General features: G+C 33.6%; 1 protein-coding gene across 1 annotated transcript; it reads right to left on the bottom strand.

The window, feature by feature from the left end:
- Positions 1 to 4898: 4898 nt before the first annotated feature.
- On the bottom strand, positions 4899 to 18212 carry LOC128860010 (mpv17-like protein). The gene is made up of 4 exons (XM_054097220.1): positions 17821 to 18212; positions 9762 to 9859; positions 7992 to 8104; positions 4899 to 5490 (listed from the first exon to the last, which is right to left on the bottom strand). The coding sequence occupies exons 1-4, from the start codon at positions 17947 to 17949 to the stop codon at positions 5237 to 5239; spliced, it is 594 nt and encodes a 197-aa protein (XP_053953195.1). The 5' UTR covers positions 17950 to 18212; the 3' UTR covers positions 4899 to 5236.
- Positions 18213 to 20883: the final 2671 nt, after the last annotated feature.

The following is a 20883-nucleotide window of genomic DNA, read 5'->3' as shown; positions in this document are numbered from 1 at the left end:
ATCTGGTCGCAGTACATAAAGGCCTTAGCCTTAACCGTACAACCGTTACCATTACCATCATCTTTGGCTGTGAAGCGCAAACAAAAGGCAAACAAAATCTCAGACTTTCTTAATTTCTGCAAGACGAAAGAAAAATTTCAAATACATTTTTCACCTATTTTGCTTAGATTTCGAGCTAAAAATATTCAAAAAAATTCACGTATGTAAAAAAATATTTTTAAATTAGTTTCATTATGTAATAATTTATTGTGCAAAATATTTTTTCATTTGCAGCTATACTTACATTTTAATCCATAAATTCTTAAAATTTTTTAAATTAAAAAATTTAAAAGTTTTATTTATATTTATATTTCTAAAACTACATAATTAATATATCGAAATATTTTGTTGTTCTCAGCATATCGTCAATTTCGTAATTAAAGATTAGATTTAGGCGTCTCCTTATTTATCGAGATATTTTGTATTTAAAATTATTGATATAATATAGTTACCAATTTGTCGATAGATATGGGCAATAAAGCATATTTAAGGCGTGGTATTATATTGGGTTGTTCCGAAAGTAATTTCGTTTTTTCCCGACAGATAATTTAATTGTATTTTTTCGCAGCTAACTTCACTCTTAAGTCGCATTGTCATCATATATTTCACCAGCTGATATAGCAAGGCTTGTGTATGAATTAGTTCAATTGATTTTAAGCAGTAGTTCTTGGTCGGTGCTCTTTTAAATTTGGAAAGCAATAAGCAGCATTTTCGTCGCATTTTACTTTTGACGTGATAACGTCTTATAATTCGATTTAACAGGCTGCACGCACGAAAAAATGTGTCGTTACCTTGCTCATATGTAGTTACCTTGCTCATTAGTGTTACCTTGCTCATATTAGTGTTACCTTGCTCATATGTAGTTACCTTGCTCTTTGCATTGAATGAACTGCAAGCGAAAGCGCGGAACGAACGACAAAGCAAACAAAGCAAACGAACGGCAACGTTCGACATCTTGCTCTCCCCTACTTAAGTGAGCGTATATATGTATGTATATGCGCATATGTACATATATAAATTCACGTATTTGTATTGGCATATGCCTTCTTACTGATTATTATTAATTTGATTTACTTGAAGAATTTAAAATAAAACCAAGTTTGTTAATAATACCTGTGGTTTTAATGTTATTATTATTATTTTTTTATTATATATGAAGGAAAAAATGTATGGTAATATTTACCATATCTATACTAATATTACATATAAAGAGGAAAACTTTGTTTGTTTGGTTGTAATGAATAGGCTCAAAAACTACTGGACCGATTTTAAAAATTCTTTCACCATTCGAAAGCTACATCACGAGTAACATGGATTATATTTTATTTTGGAAATAGGGCTCGAGATATAGGTCAAAACGTGGACCCGGGTAACCTTCGGATGTGTATGTAATATACAATATGGTTATCAAATGAAAGCTGTTGATAAGTGCTTTAATACGGGGTAATTTTCATACCTATTGATGACTAGGGTCTGGAAATATATGCCAAAACGTGGACCCGCCGTGTCTTTGAACCGAATTAAACCAAACTACCACACATTGTTAAGGAGGTATTGAAGATGGTTTCCGTATAGTTTGGGTACCTATTGGTAGATATGGTCTCGAGATATAGGTCAAAACGTGGACCCGGGTAACCTTCGGATGTGTATGTACAATATGGGTATCAAATGGAAGCTGTTGGTGAATGCTTTAGTTCAGAGTATTTCCATCCGTTCCGTGACTAGGGTCTCGAGATAGAGACCAAAACGTGGACCCTAGAATGTGTTTGTACAATATGGATATCAAATGAAAGCTGTTGATAAGTGTTTTAATACGGGGTAATTTTCATACCTATTGATGACTAGGGTCTCGAAATATATGCCAAAACGTGGACCCACCGTGTCTTTGAACCGAATTAAACCAAATTTACACACATTGTTAAGTAGGTATTGAAGATGATTTCCATATAGTTTGAATACCTATTGGTAGATAGGGTCTCGGGATATAGGTCAAAACGTGGACCCGGGTAACCTTCGGACGTGTATGTACAATATGGGTATCAAATGAAAGCTGTTGGTGAATGCTTTATGATATGTTATGTTATGTTATGTTATGTTATGTTATGTTATGTTATGTTATGTTATGTAATGTTATGTTATGTTATGTTATGTTATGTTATGTTATGTTATGTTATGTTATGTTATGTTAAAGTATATTATGTTATGTTAATGTTAACTCATTCTCTATATCCATACAAAATATCTATCAAACAAATAAAATTAAAATTTTCTTTTGAAAAATGCAACCATTCAATCAGTATTTTCTTATGACGTTATCACGTTAAACTATCGTCAGTAAACCGACTTTACAGACAACCTCTTTTTTTTACTATAGAAAAGATAAAAACGTCATTAAAGCTAGAAAGAAATTAAACGATGTGTATGGAGAAGATGTGTTGACAATACGGCAGTGCCAGAACTGATTTGTAAAATTTCGATCCGGCAGTTTTGATGTCGAAGATGCTCCACATTCTGGGAGGCCGGTTGAAGCTGATAAAGACACGTGAGATCGGTGAGAGGTTAAATTTATGGAATTCAACTGTTTATGACCACACGGAAAGGTCTGAAGGCGAAGATCGTCTTTCATTTTCACCACAAAAAAACGGAATTACTTTCCGAACAACCCAATATTTTTATACTTTTCGTGATATTCGATATTTCTAATTTTGTCTTTATATATTTAAAAAAAAATGTAAATTTCTTAATTCTATAAATTATGCAAGGTAATCAAGAATATGAAATTCCATGAAAAAAAAAACAAAAGAATATTAAAAAAGAGGGAAGTTTTTGCAATTATTACAACCAACGCATATATTTAGAAGTTCGAAAAATTTTGCGTGTAATTGTTTGTCTCGTCGATTTCGTAATCTACACTTAAATTTAGGCCGGTCGAAAGCGGCAGCATCTTCGGCCTTCTCGAAAGCTTTTATTTTTTATGAGTGGTATTATTAATTCATCGATAGAATTTTTAGTTATTTTAATTTGCATGCGTATATAAGGTGGCGCAAAATTAATCACCCTAACAGCAAATATGTACCTAGTTTTTGCAATTTATATTTTTTTAAACTAGACACCTGTAGCATACAAACAGACAGGCAATGGAGCACGTAAAGGTCCACATAAAGATTTACAGTCTGTGTCAGAAGAAAAAAGCCGGTATTTTTCTTATAACTCCAAAATATGCATGTATATTTTGTTCTGCTTTTGGCTGCATAATAGTCCCACTCAAGGGCTACGATGCCAGTGCTAACTCAGGTCAATGTCGTTCGAAATTTTCCTGTAAACGCAACCAAATAAAAATCAGTGAGAAGTACGCGAAGTGTTTCGAGGCGGTATTTTTTGGCGGCCGCCGTAGCCGAATGGGTTGGTGCGTGATTACCATTCGGAATTCACAGAGCGGTCGCCCCTCGGCAGGCAATGGCAAACCTCCGAGTGTATTTCTGCCATGAAAAAGCTCCTCATAAAAATATCTGCCGTTCGGAGTCGGCTTGAAACTGTAGGTCCCTCCATTTGCGGAACAACATCAAGACGCACACCACAAATAGTAGGAGGAGCTCGCCAAACACTTAACAGAAGTGTACACGCCAATTATTTATTTATTTTTTTTTTTTATTTTTATGCACACATTCGAAAGGGCCGATAGTATCTTACGCCGAGCCGCAAAGGTGATTAAAAAATCAAAAAAGTTTGTTGTGATGTCGAATCAGCAGAATAAGGTGGACTAAAATGTTTATGACTTTTCCAAGCGCGGTTTGAAGTGAGTGACGACAAAAAGCAGGATAAATCTCCAAGTTCCAAGGGTCCAACTTTTTAAGTGGGGCCCTTCTTTGTGACTCCGGAAAACACGATCAGTTCTCGCTAAAAGGAGAAAAGATGTGAGTATCAACACCATCGAATGACGACTGAAGGAGGCGAACCTATCCTACCGTCCCACATCATCAAAACCACCGCTCTCAGAAAAACTCATTGGGAGACAACAAAACAAGAAAATGGCGCCACAGTAATGGACAGGGCTTCCTAGTTCCCAGACGCCAACCCCATTAAAAATGTGTGGGAAACTATGAAAACGCATCTTGTCAGAAGGGCAGTACATGAATTAAAGCAACTCGAGCGTCAAGTTCCCAAAATCTAGTCCTATTTGTCAACGAGCTGCGCAGAGAAGCTGGCCCAAAGCATTAAGAAGATGCCAGGCTATACTCGACAACGATGAGGACTACACTAAATATATGTTTTTTATGCTTCATAAATAATCGCGGTTCCTCTTTTCTAACACAGTCTGTACATCACTCAAAAGCATTTTTTTTTTTTGTTTAATTTAGTGAAAAAGTTATTAAAAAACAGAAGTGGATGATTAATTTTGCGCCACCTTGTGTTAAGACGGTATTGGCAAGAAAATGAAAATAGGGAGCGATACTATCACGTACCATTATTTTCCTTTTGATATTTAATATTAATTGTCCTAGTTTCACAGAGTCAATTTGCGGAAAGTATTTCAGCTGATAGCCGCCATAGCCGAATCAGTTGATGCACGACTATCCTTCGGGAGTGCGTAGGTTCCCTTGGCAGTGTATTTCTGTTGTGAAAACTCATTTCGAGTGTATTTCTGTTGTGAAAACGCATTTGCCCTTCAGGGTCGGCTTAAAACTGAAGGTCTCACCATTTGTAGAACAATATCAACGGGCATGCCACAAATAGAAAAAGAAGCGCGTCCAAACACCTAACAGAAGTATACGCGCCAATTATTTATATTTATTTTTTTTATTTCAGCTAATTATCTGAAATAAGGTTTATTTTCCATATTGCTGATAGTTTTTTGGTAGACATTATAAAATAAAAATTTAATTATAAGTAAAAATAATGATTTTAAATGGAGTACAACTAGACAAACACTAGAATGCCTGAATCTCTAACTCTCCATGATTTTCAATCAGGCAAATATATCAACATTTGCATGCTGTAGTTATCGTTATACCGATGTTATCGACATTTTCGAAATTCATTCTCACAAGTTCATGAAATATTTTAAAATGCTAAGCTCCCTTGCGGTTTTTTATTATAAACTCAAACCTCATTGCATTGCTTTGTTTAACTAACTATTCTAACGTAAATTTAAATCTGATTTTTAAAATACAGCTACAGCTGATTTTAGTTTAGGCCTCTACTGAGCAGCCACCTTCACCTTCACTCCACTCTCGGGCTCCAGCTCGTTTCGCTGCCGCTTAATCCAGCACAAAATGTTTACCCAGATGAAACCACAAACACCCATGTAAATCACACGAAATCTCGGCGCAACCAAAACGAAATTTAATGTTTGCGCTGGCAGCCAAAAAATGCAAGAGCGTACAAATGTAGGCACGAACTTTTCGCGCAACTCCTTGAAGGGATCCTCAGCGCGTTCCATTAAAGACATGCCTAAAAATATGCAGAATACGAAAAATTGAAGTGAAAACAGGATGAAAGAATAAAACGCATTATTTGTGTATGCAAATATGGAAGATTCTGCTACAAGGCGGACAGATTTGAATAAAAATGTATCGATATATTTTTGATTTGGCGGAATTTTTAATTTTTGTGCAGAAGTTTTTCGCCGGAATGGAACCAGTGTAAAGAATATTTGAAAATGAGTACTCAAGCCAAAAAAAAATCACGAATTTCGTCTATTTATTATTATCCAAAATAAATATTTAAAAAAAAGTCCGTGTAGAGTAGTACACATAACAGAAGTGAAACTTTCAAGGCAGACAAAGAAGACCGAGAGAGACCCGAGAGAGAATGAGAGGAAGAGAGAGAAAGAATATATATCTAATAGGTCTATTTATAAGTTCGTGCGGTTTTACAACAGATGGCGTAACTTGATTATTATTCCATCGATCCACATTTCCAAACATTCATTGGAGAGCTACTGTCGTAAGGCACAAACGTCAGTATAAGTTTTTTATTTGAAGCGTAAACAACAATATTTTTACCACACTTGAAAATGTCGAATTTCGTGCCAAATAATGTGTTTTTGCGGGGAATTCTTCTTCATTATTTTAATATGAAGAAAAAAGCAGCCGAAAGTCATCGTATCTTGGTGGAAGTTTATGGTGAGCATACTCTATCTGAGCGAACGTGCCAGAAGTGGTTTGCACGCTTTAAAAGTGGTGATTTTGGCTTGGAAGACGAAGAACGCGAGGGTGCGCCGCCAAAGTTCATGGATACCGAATTGGAGGAATTGCTCGATCAAGATCCGGCTCAAACGCAAGAAGTGGTTGCAAAAACTTTGGGAGTTGATCAATCAACCATTTCCAAACGTTTAAAAGCCATGGGAATGATCCGAAAGGTAGGCCATTGGGTGCCGTATGAATTGAAGCCAAGAGACGTTGAACGCCGTTTTATGGCATGCGAACAACTGCTTCAACGGCACAAAAGAAAGGGTTTTTTGCATCGAATTGTGACTGGCGATGAAAAGTGGGTCCATTACGACAATCCAAAACGTCGGGCAACGTATGGATACCCTGGCCATGCTTCAACATCGACGTCGGCGCAGAATATTCATGGCCTGAAGGTTATGCTGTGTATCTGGTGGGACCAGCTGGGTGTTGTGTATTATGAGCTACTGAAACCGAATGAAACGATTACGGGGGATGTCTACCGACGACAATTGATGCGTTTGAGCGGAGCACTGCGAGAAAAACGGCCGCAATACGCCGATAGACACGACAAAGTTATTTTGCAACATGACAATGCTCGGCCACATGTTGCACAAGTGGTCAAAACATACTTAGAAACGCTCAAATGGGATGTCCTACCCCACCCGCTGTATAGTCCAGACCTTGCGCCATCCGATTACTATCTCTTCCGATCGATGCAACATGGCCTGGCTGACCAGCACTTCCGTAATTACGATGAAGTCAAAAAATGGATCGATTCGTGGATTGCGGCAAAACCGACCGAATTTTTCACAAAGGGAATCCGTGAATTGCCAGAAAGATGGGAAAAAGTAGTAGTAAGCGATGGACAATATTTTGAATATTAAATTTGTAACCATTTTACGTCAATAAAGTTTCAAATTTCGAAAAAAACCGCACGAACTTATTCATAGTCCTATTAAATAAATGCATCACATTTGCAGAGAATACAAATAGACAAAATTTATAAAAAACGGAGAAGGGTCGACCGGTGTAGATAAACGCCGGACACAAGCCGTGGCAGCAACGCGCACTACTCCGAGCGTTTATCACCCGCACAAACGCAGCAATTCCAGGACCGCAGCAACGGCACAAATTACCGCAAGGCAACATATAAATCCGACGCCGGAATGGATAGCACTTTATAGTACGCACAAGCACCAGTCAGGAAACGGAAATGAGCGCCAAAAAGTAGGCACCAAAAATAAACGGAAAAAAATTTGGACCAAAAAACGCCCCAAACAGTAGGCACCAAGGAAATATAACGCCGAAAAGTAGGCATCAAAAATATATTTCCTATAAGTTTGCACCAACAAACAAGCGCCAAAAAGTAGGCAGTGTTATTTCTCACTAGAAATTAGCAACCACATGCAAAAACTCAGGCTTAAAGTGTATCTAAGATATATATAAGGTATAGCTCTCTCTCTCCTTCTCCTCTACGTTACACCTTTTTTCTCTCTGGCGGAACGAAAATGTCCAAAATGTTGCATGGCCTTGAAATTTTACTCTCCATTCTGGCACGTCCATCGACGCCTAAAAAGTTTCACTTTAAAAATAACTTTTTTCATTAAAGAAAACGTAAAAAATTTAATTCATTCAAAAATGTCGCTCGAGTTGTAAAAGAATGCTCCCTACACTTTTATATATAGAATATAATTTTAAGTTTTAATAATTTTAAAATGAATGATTTTACAAAAAGAGGTAAAATTTCTTAACAAAATTTCCATCAACTTCTGCAAGTACCTGTGTAAAAAACTGTCAGCAGGTAGGGCGTCAAGACAAATTGATCCCACACCAGTTTCTTGACGATGGTCTGCTTGGCAGTACCTGGAAATGTGCGATCCAGCCACTTGTACCTGATTTTGTTTTTAGGCAAAAATAAAAGAACGGAATTATTATTAAAAATTTATTAAAAATAAACAATTATTAATGCATTGTTATGCTGAGCAGTGCATAGGCAAATGCCTAAAGAGATGTGCGGACTAATACAGCTGTGCCTTTATACGTTCGTTTCATCACTCAAGCTGCGCTAGACAAGACTAAGAAACAGTTTGAGAGCCACATACTTTTTAGTGCTTTAGTAAAATGCGTGTAACGAGTGCTTTTGTGAAGTGAGTGTACCGAGTGCTCTAAGTGTGGCTGGTTAATATAAAGAATACGCAAATAATGCAAGATTTTAAGGAAAAGCAAACCAAAGATATAACAAAATAAGAAAATCACAAAGTGGCTTATGAATGAAGTTTAAATTCTACCGAATGAGAGGGACAATTGATCGTGAACTTAAGTAAAACTCAGGTTGCATTTTTGCAAACCTTAAGAGAGTTATGTTTGGGGACCAATCCCGGAATTTTGGGACTACATTAAAAATATCCCGAAATTGCAAGTTAAGCAATTACCAGTATTATTTCCTTACGTAAAAGCCGTAAAATAACTTGGAAAATTATTTAAATTTAATATTAAAAAATTAAGTTAAAATTTTATATTAAAATTTAATATAAAATATTTTTATAAATAACTATTTTTTAGATCATTTGTATTTGCAAATAGGTTTAGTATAACCCAATTATGTACCTATATAAAATCCATGTAATTAGGTGCTACCAGACACGTTCAGTTAGAAACAGAATTTAAATTAAGCTCTTGTCGATTTAGACTTTTAAAGTAACTGACATTTTCCGGGAGTGTAAAAGTTTATGAAAACAAAGCTTAATTTTTTCTTTTATCCAGCTTTAGACGCAAGTGAAAAATGTTGAAGTTGGTGATTGTTGAAAAGCTAAGGCAGTTGAATAATACTGGTATAAAATAGGAGAGAGTATTTGTAGAGAGTTATACCCACATATGTATGTTAAGAATGCACTTATATAGGTGAGCAGAGGCAACTTTTATTTGTGAGAGTGTAGAGAGTAATAAATAAATAACACGTGCATTTTGTACTGTGGGGAACTCGTAGTTAGGTGTGTGTGTGTGTGACGAGTAACGAGGCTACAATGATAAGAACAGCGATTGATATCAAATGTGTGCATATAAACAAAAACAAACAAAACAATGGGGAGATTGAGTCTGAGAGCGAGCCAAACGCAAGAAGTAACAAATGATAATAGCGGCGATGCAAACATTGGACGAACAATGGCGAGGAAGATTTTATGATTAATTTATGCATATGTATGTGCGCACAATGCTGAGTACAATGCTCAAGTGCAAATTTATTTTAATTGAAACTAATCAAAGGGCATAGTGAACGGAAAATGTCAAAATTAAATGTGAACAATACATGTATATAAGAGGTGCATTGATGTAAGCAAATATTTAAATTAAAAGCACTTAATGGTAATGAAGAAAACTATAAACTACTGGGCGTAGCTTACCACAAAACCGAAATAGTAAGAAAAATTAAAAAAAAAAATCCATATTGGAAAATATTTATTAAATAATGTGTATAAAAATTGTATAAAATTATTTCTCTAATCGGTTTTGTGAATACCGCCAGTGATGAAAATAAGGAAATAAACAAACCATGTATAGAGTGTTGGTGCGAAAACGGTTGTGCCCATCACAGCATACCGACCTATTGTGGCATAATCGATATCCTCTTTCTCCGCTTCGCTTTCCGGCTGTACACGAAAAGTAGTGTGTTTGTGTGTGTAAGGGGAATATGAATATGTAATACAAAAAATGTTTAAGTATAGTAAAATATAATATTGCAATTTATTATCCTGGCTAATTAAATAAAATAAAATAAAGTAAAGTAAAATAAAATAAAATAAAATAAAATAAAAAACTAATAAAAATTAAGTAAAATATAAACAAATGAAACAAATTAAAAAACATAAAATAAAGGAACAAAACATTAAATAAAATGCAGTGAAATAAAGAGACTAATAAATTTTAAGTAAAATACAAATTTTTTTTTTTTTTTTTTTTTTATTTCAAACATAATAAGTAAATTACAATGTTTAATTACACTACAACTAGTTCAGAAACTAACGAGCAGTTTGATTCGAAAATAAATTACAATTGATAAAAAGAAATTACAAACAATATTTCTTATTTTCTGTTAATAGCCAGCAAGTTCATGTGGTTTTTTCCTCTTTAATCTTCGAACTGGGCACGGGTTACTAAGGATGCTCCTAGCTTCTTCGTTTACATGCCCTTGAAGTCGAATTTGGTGCGCTTCTGCTATTTTCTTAATTTCTTCAGTTACAGTGTTAACTTTAAGGTCCCGATGAATATCAGCATTTCTGACGTACCAGGGTGCTTTAACGATGATTCTCAGCACTTCGTTTTGAAAGCGTTGTATTACATTGATATTTTCTTCACTGGCGCAACCCCAAAGCTGTGCACCATAGGCCCATAATGGTTTTAATGTTTGTTTATAGAGCAATAATTTGTTATATATGGATAAATGCGATTTCCATCCAATTAGCCAGTTCATTTTGTTTAGCCTGATGTTAAGCTCATTTCGTTTTATTTTTATATGCTCTTTCCATCGCAACTTCGCATCTAGGGTAATACCTAGGTATTTTGCAGTATTAGCGAATGGGACTTTTTCATTAGAAATCATTATTGGTTGGTATTTTGTAATTTTATTTGTAAAATTCACGTGAATGGATTTACTGTTATTGAGTTTGATTCCCCATTTTCTCGTCCATGATACCATAGAGTCGATTGCAGTTTGAAGGTTCCTTGCAGCTTTTTCTTCTGTCTTTTCAACACATAAAATTGCAGTGTCGTCAGCGAAGGTGGCAGTTAAACAATTTGCCATTAGTGGTAAATCTCGGGTATAAAGAATATACAGGATTGGACCCAGGATGCTACCTTGTGGTACGCCGGCTTTTATTTCAACCAGTTCAGAATATTCCTTTCCCTGTTTAATTCTTAAATATCTTGAAGTAATATATGACTCCAGCAGACTACAATATTGGTATGGGGGGCAAGTCTTTAATTTGTAAATCAAGCCTTCATGCCATACTTTATCGAACGCCTGTGCGAAGTCGAGGAAAACTGCTGAACATACCTTCTTTTCCTCTAATGCTTTTTCGATTTCTGATATTATTCTATGGACTTGTTCCAACGTGGAGTGTTTACTTCGGAAACCAAATTGGTGAGAAGGTATTAGATCTTTTAATTCAATAATGGGTTTCAACCTGAGGAATATTAGTTTTTCAAACAACTTGGATATTTGTGATAACAGAGAAATCGGACGGTATGAAGACACGTCGTGAGGATCTTTTCCTGGTTTTGGAATCATTATAACTTCCGCAACTTTCCACAGTCCAGGAAAATATTTTAGTTTAATAGCTGTATTGAAAAGATAAGCCAATCGTTTTAGGGCTTTATTTGGCAATTGTTTTAAAACTTCTGCAGTTATAAGGTCGAAGCCTGGAGCTTTTTTATCTTTAAGTTGCTTGATTTCCTTTCTGAGCTCATTTAATGTAATTTGTGGAATTTCAGAACGGTTTTCATATGTACCACAGGAGTTTAAGTCGTAGTTACTCTTATTAGGTGTGAAAGTTTTTTTCAAATACTTCGCAAAAGCAGTGGCTTTTTCTGCATCGCTTCTAGCCCAAGTACTATTTTCATTTCTAATAGGTGGAACATGGCATATTGGTCGTTTTAAATACTTTGTACTTTTCCAGAGAAAATAGTCATCTTTTTTATCAGCTGAAAGCTCTGATAGGTAACGTTGCATTGACTCATTTTCAATAACTGATATTTCTTTTTTTAATGCAGTTGCTGCATTGTTGAGTTTCGTTTTATCTGCAGGTGAACGAGTTTGCTGCCACTTCCGGCGAAGTTTTCTCTTTTTTGCAAGAAGAAGTTTTATTTCTTTAGGGTAGTTGGTGCCTATCGTTTTCCGCCTCAATTCCGGCGTGTTTTCCCAAGCAGCTTTCTGAATTTTCTTCGTAAAAGAATCGATCTCAACCTCCAAACTTTCAGCTGTCAATATTGGTGCAGAAAAATGCATTGCGGTGCTAAGTGTTGATTTAAACGAAGCCCAGTCAGTGTATCTGTTGTACAGAGTCAGATTTGGTTCTTTTTCAACAACTGATTCACTTATGGTCAAGTATATAGGGGAATGGTCAGAATTCAGACTTAATCCCTCTTCTATTTTGACGAAGTTTTGGGATACTTTTCGGACCATGAAAAAATCAATTAAATCTGGTTTTTTGTTTACATCTGTTGGCCAGTACGTTGGTTTTCCAGTAGAAATGAAATCACATCCGGTTTCTTGGGCCGCTTTAAGTAGCTCCCGACCTTTGGTTGTAGTAAGGCGCGATCCCCAATAAGTATTTTTCGCGTTAAAATCTCCACCAATAATAAATTTGCGTTTGTGCATATTAATAAGAGTTTTGAAGTCGTCAGATGATATCGTGTACCTCGGTGGACAGTAAATAGCTGTGATTGACATATATTGGTGTTTTAACCTTACTGAAACAGTTGTTGTTTGGAGAATGTCAGAGCTAGTTTTATTTTCTTCGTAGTGTTCTAAACTGTTTTTAATAATTACTGCAGTACCTCCTCTTGCGCAATTGTTTGGATGTATTGTGTGATAGACATTATAATTTTTGAAGGAAATGTGGTTTTGTGTAGTAAAGTGTGTTTCGGATATTAGGCAAATATCTATTTTTTCTATATTTAAAAGTAGTTCGAGTTCCTTTTGGTTTTTTAATAATCCATTCGAGTTCCACGCTACAATTCCAAGGTTATCAATCATAACAATGTTTTTAACTTTTGTTCGAGATTATTTAGTCTCTTTTGGAGGTCTGTATTAAAAACTTCTTGCTTATTTAATTTATTAAGGATTTGAGCGAGAATATCTTCACTTTTTGTTTGGGTTTTGGTTATAACCAGTTTTTCACTACCTTTACCTTTTACTACATCGGAAAGGGTTGGTTTATTCCGATTACTATGTAAAATTGCTTGGCTATTATTATGTTTTGTCATATTAACAGTACGTATATTATTAGGCTGATTATCAGTAGCCGTATTTTGTTTCTGACCAGTTTTATTTCGCATTTTTTGAAGCTCTTTCGCAATTACGCATCCACGGTAATTGGCCGGGTGGTCTTCACCACAGTTACAGCATTTGGGCTTTTCATCCATTTCTTTAGTACACTCGATAGTTTTATGTTTTCCGCTGCATTTGACACATCTGGGTGATTTGCCGCAGAAGTTTCTTGTGTGGCCAAAAGCTTGGCAATTTTTGCATTGTGGAATAGCTTTGGAGTTTTTAACTGGTTCGATTATAACGACAGAATGCAGAATGTATTTAATTTCATAAATTTTCTTGATGTCTTCGGTGGAGTCGAATGTGGCAAGAAACATGTTTAGTGGTTCGCGGGTTTTCCATTTTAACTTGTTTACGACATTCGTTATGTTAAGGCCTTGTTCTTTAATGTCAGCCACTATCGAAATTGGGGTACATGAATGGTGTAAGTTTTTGATCATCACTTTTATTGGACGTGTTTGTTTATCTTCGTAGGAGTACCAAGATGAATTTGAAATGGTGAGCATTTTTGTAATGGATCTGTAATCATCACTTGAAGATGCATTAATTTTGTATGTTTCATTATTTAAAAGCAAAGTGACTTTTGGCTGCTTTTTGAACAAGATTTCTAAGGTCCTGATAATTTTCGACGTTTGAAACCATAATTGGTGGGGGCCGAAGGTCACGCTTTTTACTTTGATTTATGACAGTGGCATTTTGAATTCTCAGTGGAAAACTATTTATATGTTCCATTTCAGGAGATTCTTCAGCCTTTCGTTTTTTGCTTTGTCTCTTGCTTTTTTTAAGGATCCAGACGGTTTCCCGTGCAAGATCTTCTTCATCAGTCTCATACTGTTCCGGATTTATGTTTGAAGTTTGTTTTGTATTGGATGAGTTTGAAATATTACTTTCCTCTTTGAGTTTTTGGTTTTCAACTTTTAATTGGAGGCAAAGCTTTTCTAGTTCTTTCAATTTCTTTTTTAAATCGTCGATCTCTGAGTTAGTATTACCTCTAACACTCCGACTTATAGATGGTTCCGCGGCCCTTCCACCTCCTGGAGGTGGTGTTTGGGTCATTTTTAATGTTTATAATTTTTTTTTTTTTATTTTTATTTTTTTTTTTATTTTTTTTTTTTGTTTTTGTTTTTTTTTTTAATTGTAAAGTTTACAAATTTTTATTTTAATAAGTTCTATTGGACAGATGGCAACTCTGAACTTCTAAACTGTTATACAATATTATAACACCTTAATTTTTGTAGTATACTTTTAGGTATACACTTAATTAAAATCTATGTTGACGTTAATTATCAGCTGTTTTTGTTTATCAACTGATAAAAAGTTGCGCGGGAGATTTGGATGTTGACAACGAAGGAGAAATTTTCATCCAAAGCTTAGGTAATTTTATAAAGTTTTAGTCTATTTTTCTTTATTGTGTCCCGGGTAGCACCCACATTTATCACGATAGAAGCACTACACCTTCGCACTTGCTTTAATAACGTTTTATTTTCAGTTTTCGCACTAATTACAATTGAAAATCTGTTTTGTATAGAGAGCCGATTACTATGCGACCGACACAAACAAATTTTTCCTCATTTCTTACAATAAATAAAATAAATTAATATAAAAAAACATAAAAAAATTTAGGAAAATGCAAAGAAATAAAAAAATTAAACATATTAAAATAAAATGAAGTGAGAAAAAATTAAATAAAACACAATGAAATAAAAAGTAAAATAAAACTAATCAAAATTAAGTAAACTCGAAACAAATAAAATAAATTAATAAAAAAAAACAAATTTTATAAAATACAAAGACATTAAAAAATTACGCAAATTAAAAAAAAATAAAATAAGCAACAAAAAATTACATAAAATACAATGAAATAAAAAAACTAATAAATCTTAAATAAAACACAAAATTGTAAAATAAATTAATATAAAAAATAATAAAAAATCTAATTAAATACAATGAAATAAAAAGTAAAATAAAATTAGATAAAGCATAAATAAATAAATAAAAAAATTAAATTAAATTAAAAAAAAATGCAAAGAAATAAATAAAATTTTAAGAATGAAGTAAGAAAAAAATTAAATAAAATACAGTGAAATAAAGAGAAAAATAAAACTAATAAAAATTAAGTAAATGAAATAAAAAATTATTGCACTTATTCAAACAAGCGTTAAGTTAAATAAACTGAAATAATAAAAATTAAGAAAAGCCCAATGAAATAAAATAAAACGAATTGGAATAATATGAAGTAATAAAAAGTGAAGTGAAGTAATAAAATTAAATATAATTAGATACAAAACAAAAATAAAAATAACGTATTATAAAATAAAAAAATTAAGCACATTTGAAAAAGTAAAATAAAATAAGGTAATAAAATGAAATAAAATTATATAAAATTTAAAAAAGAAAATAAATTTAAAAAAGAAAATAAATTAAAATCAAATAAAAATTAAAATAGCGACAAAAAAAATAAAGTATTATAAAATAAAATGGCAATACTGCTGTTTCCGTGGCGCCGCAATTTAATGACGGATTCTTATAGAACTCGACAAAAGAAAACGAAATGAAGGAGTAAAATTTTTTGATATCTCGCTTAGTTTTCGAGATATTAAATTTAAAAAAATAATAATAATTTTTTCTTCAGTTTCGATAGAATCCGGCGAGATAAGACAAAATATAGGCTACGCAATCCACAGTATTTTTGCGTAGAACTTCTTTTCGCGTGGGCGGCCTTCGGCTGAGCTTAAAAAAAATAACCCTCATCAGTCCGACTCCGGCTACGCAATCCACAGTATTTTTGCGTAGAACTCCTTTCCGTGTTTTTTTTTTATTCAATATCTCGAAAACTAAGCGAGATATCAAAAAATTTTACTCCTTCATTTCGTTTCCTTTTGTCGAGTTCTATAAGAATCCGCCATAAGATTGAGGCGCCACGGAAACAGCAGAATCCCCAATAAAATAAAGTACTATTAAAAGAATAATTCTATTGTTATTGTAAATTAACACCTGCATCAATATTCGAATCAGCTGTTTATTTCAGGAAGTCTGTAAAGCACACAAAGCCTGAAAAAACTTAAAAATTTAGCCTTTCTAAGATTTTTGCAAAGCCAGAAAAGTTTGATGTTTAAAAGTCAAGGTAAATTTATACCAATAATGTTGCAAGCGGTTCTCACACCAGCCCTAAGAGTAATTTTTAATTAACTTATTATTTATATATCATTACTTTTGCTTCTTTCAAATTCGAAGCAAATGTTTGGAGAACAAAATTTCATAAAAACTAAGACACGGTCTATGAAACTTTAAAAAAATGTAAAAAATTGAATTGTACTTTTCCATTATGCCAACCATTCTCACTGTGCGGACTAAGTTAATACAGAGACGATTTAAAGAAATAAATTGCGTTTTACCAAGAAAATTGTGGTTTTCTTTTTGCTTATGCCAATTACTTTTCAAGCCACCTTCGTAAGATGAAGAGTAGTTCGACTTTTTCGCTAAACTTCCGGGGACCCGGTGGTCTAGAAATTTCAAAAAATTTATATTTTTTTTTTTCGATATTTTGAAAATGTAGGATCTTAAGAATATACTGCGAAATATTCATCCGGAAATCCCCAATATTATAGCTTCTACAGCTCATTGACTAGGTAGAAAGCGGTCCGCGTGCTCCTGTACCTCAAACTTTAAACTCATTTATCTCGAAACGACTTTTTTGGCCTGGTGTTGTCAACAAAAAAAAACAAATATTCAACCGAATAGTCTGGAATTTTAATATGTATATTGTTCTCAACATCAATGGTTATCACCCGTAGGAGTATCATATTATTTTATTTATATCGTTTTATTTTTCATTAAAAACTGAAAAAACCGGTGCCATTTTGTCAAATTCAAAACCGTGCCATTTTGGCAATTTTTTTTTATTTTAGTAGCGAAACATGGCTGCAGTCATACTGATCAATAATTTTTTTAGTTTTTGGGTTTCAGATAAATAGAAGAGCCAAAATGAACAACACCGTGCAGGTTCAATTTTTCGGGAGGATCAACTTCAGCGCCATTTTTTAAATTATTAAAATTAAAAAAAAAATTCATTCTTGTATGTAAAAGAAGTTATATAAGAAGCCTAAAAAATGTAAATATCGTTTTTCATTTGTTTTATTGTAAAAAAAAATCCTGAAAATATCCAGAATTTTCGAGCTCTAGACCACAGGGATCCCTTAATACAGAATGACATAAAAATGGCTTCCTTTCTTCCTTGTTTCAAAAAGGAAATATTTTAAATTTTTTATAATGAATTTCAGTGGTTCTTCACTGAAATAGAACTTTCTTCAATTTTTGTTTTTTTTTTTGTCTTTGTTTACTGCCGTTTACTCTCAAACTGATTCGATTACACTTTCTCGCATTACCTAATCACCTGCTATTTAACTACATAGCACAAGAATCCACTACTTGCAGACTCGTTCTGATTCCCTTATAAACACAACTTTATCACCAGCTGATTACGCACACACAAATTCGTTTATATGTATGCATTTATATTTTTTCATTTACGCAAATTGAGAATGTAGAAACAAAAACATTTACCAGCACACGTTTCACCAAATATTGTTGAGAATACTCAGCAGCGACATACAAACTGCCATAAATGGCACTGTTGGTGAGAAAGGGATGACGGCGGAAGACGCCACGCACGCCATTCACAAAAGTGGACATGTTTGCGGTCGTAAAATTACACTACGAAGCTCCTTGAGCAATACTTTTTCAAATATAAAAAATTGTATTCACTATTATAGCTAAACAATTAAATAAAAATAAATCCAAATTCACAGGCAGTACTCCAGTACTCGTCAACTGCACATTTCACACTTTTCCATAGAAAATTATTTCGCCCTACCAGCAGAGGAACGCAAAATCAACCAAAAGTCGCTGAGCACGAAAAGTTACTAAATTTTTTAATACGCAAATGTAGCTCTCTACTACGAGTACAACCGGAGCACTGCTGAGCTTAAATTTGCACTCAACATTTTATTGCTCGCATTAAGCGCTTTCGTAACAGCAACAACAACAACATGAACTGTTTGATAGCTGGTTACTCTTTAGTGGTTGTTGTACCAGCAGAGGTTGTGGTATTGAGTCTACGGCCTAATCTATTTTAGTTTTTATCTTTATCCGATAGACAGACGCAGTAAATGAGGCTCTTGATAAGTTAATATAATATTAAATAAGACATTTTTTTTTCGTAGGATTTTTTTCGGTATTATCTTTTATTTTGGTTTAAAGTTATTATTTTTGAAAATTTAAGACGTAATTTATTTTACTTGCGAGTTCTAATGATTTTTTTATCCATTAAGTGCATTAAAATGAATTTTATAAAGCAAATATGCACTAAAGAATTTAAAAAACAAACGCTGTTGGTGTATTTTAGGTTGCGTGCACATACTCGAAATATGCTCTCAAACTAATTTGATAGGAAAACTACAACAAATTCGGTGAACAAACCGTCACTAGGAATCGATAGCAAAAATTTATCTTTTTTCTAAAAAAAAAAAATTTTTGTAAAAAAAAAATTCAAGAAAAAAAAGACATAAAACATACACACACGTTGATTTATGCTTGTATAGGTGTACTAGATATCGAAATCAAGTACTATTACAACAAATATCTTTGATAAATACGGCTGATCTGGTTGCCTGAAGTCACACCTGTTAAAAAAAAATGGATATGATATCTCAAGTTTGGAGGGTCTGAAATAAAAAAAAATATTATTGGTATATAAATATTTAGTAGACTTGTCGCTGTGAACGAACTACGCTGATTGAAATCCAAAAAACAAAAAATCAAATGGAAAAAATATTGATACGATATCTCAAGTTTGAAGGGTCTGAAGCTAAAAAATTATTATAAGTAAAACGTAGATTTGTCGCTTTAGCATGAACTCGATGGTTTGGTTGAAATCCAAGAAAACAAAAAAATTAAATAGAAAAAAATTAAAAAATTATAAATTAAATGGAATTTTTTTTAATGGATTTTTTTTTTTAACTTTTTTAACACAAATTGTGCAAAACAAAGGGCCAAAAATTATTATATTGAATCGTAGTTCATGTTATAAGACATAGTTTTATTCAAATAAGTCCATCATTAGCATAGGCCTAATATTATTAATCCAAACTAGTCAAATTGGTTTATTAACTGGATTAATAACTAGGCGAATCTGATTCTCCTATATATTATTTTAAATCGCTATAGGTGGCGTTCTATTTTTATTTATTTATGTCCCATCTCTACAAATAAGGCGTTTTTCAATAGGTGCGCTTCAACTTTTCTCCGATAGGGAGGGCGAACGACGCAATATTTTTTATTTTTCGCTTGTCATTTGTAAACTTCATTAGTATACATTTCATCATGGAACGCTACACACTTGAGCAACGCTTGCAAATCATTGAATTTTATTATAAAAATGCGTGTTCTGTTAAGAAAGTTTAAAGTCGAAAAATCATCTTCAGTGATGAAGCTCACTTTTGGCTCAATGGCTTTGTCAACAAGCAAAATATGCGTTACTGGGCAGAAAGCAATCCACACGTGATTCATGAGGCGCCGTTGCATCCCGAAAAATCACTGTTTGGTGCGGTTTACATGCCGGCGGCGTAATTGGCCCATATTTTTTCGTTGACGAGAACGATCGCCACGTTACTGTGAATGGAAATCGATACCGCGACATGATAAACGATTATTTTTGGCCGCAATTGAATGGTATGGACTTATACGACATGTGGTTTCAACAGGACGGGGCCACAAGCCACACAGCACACGCTACAATTGATTTGTTGAAGAGTAAGTTCGATGAGCGCATTATTTCCAGAAATGGACCTGTCGAATGGCCGCCGCGCTCGTGTGATTTGACGCCTCTAGACTACTTTCTTTGGGGTTATGTGAAGTCATTGGTCTACAGTAACAAGCCGGCGACGATTTGTGAGCTCAGAGCCAATATTGAACGCGAAATTGCTGGAATTTCGGCCGATTTATGCAAAAGAGTGGTCGAAAATTGGGTTCAACGATTGGACTTCGTAAAACGTGCACGCGGTGGTCATGCAAATGAAATCGAATTTCATAATTAAATGTATATGTTCAAACTCGATAATAAAAAAAAATTAGTTAAAAAAGTCAAACCGTTTGTGTTTTATTCAAAAAAAAAGTTGAAGCGCTCTTACTGAACAACGCTTTACTACTATAAGAATTCGATTTAAAAAAAAATCGTTTTTTTTTTTTAATTTCCTAATATTAACCGGTTAAGCGATTTAGTTTATAGTTGCTTAACTTTTAGGAATTTGCTTGGACTAGATTAGATTCATTGTTAGGTTTGCACTTCAACCTTATGAGCATTTGTGTCCTGGAGTTTTCTTAATTCAATGACTCCAAATACAAAGGGGCGCAAAATTTCATCCTATTTTCTTTCACTACAATAAAAAAGTTCTTCAATTTATTTTTATTACATTTTATTTCATATTTCAATAAAGATATCTGATGGGTGATCGCAAACAAAGTTGATGCAAATTTAAACTCTTTCTATTGTTTTATTTTATTTCATTGTATTTTGTTGGCAGCTGCGGTTTGATCTGTAGAAATAATAATATATATTTTTTTTATTTT

The sequence above is a fragment of the Anastrepha ludens genome, chromosome 4, assembly GCF_028408465.1.
Source record: "Anastrepha ludens isolate Willacy chromosome 4, idAnaLude1.1, whole genome shotgun sequence".
Classification (NCBI taxonomy): domain Eukaryota; kingdom Metazoa; phylum Arthropoda; class Insecta; order Diptera; family Tephritidae; genus Anastrepha; species Anastrepha ludens.
Note: the sequence above shows the minus strand (reverse complement) of the source record. Positions and strands in the feature narration are given on the sequence as shown.

Excerpts from the sequence above, each read along its gene's own strand:
- LOC128860010 (XM_054097220.1), bottom strand. The coding sequence starts at position 17,949 with ATGTCCACTTTTGTGAATGGCGTGCGTGGCGTCTTCCGCCGTCATCCC. Across the intron at positions 9,860-17,820 it reads ATTTGGTGAAACGTGTGCTG|CCGGAAAGCGAAGCGGAGAA; the intron begins GTAAATGTTTTT and ends TTTCGTGTACAG. Across the intron at positions 8,105-9,761 it reads GCACCAACACTCTATACATG|GTACAAGTGGCTGGATCGCA; the intron begins GTTTGTTTATTT and ends AAACAAAATCAG.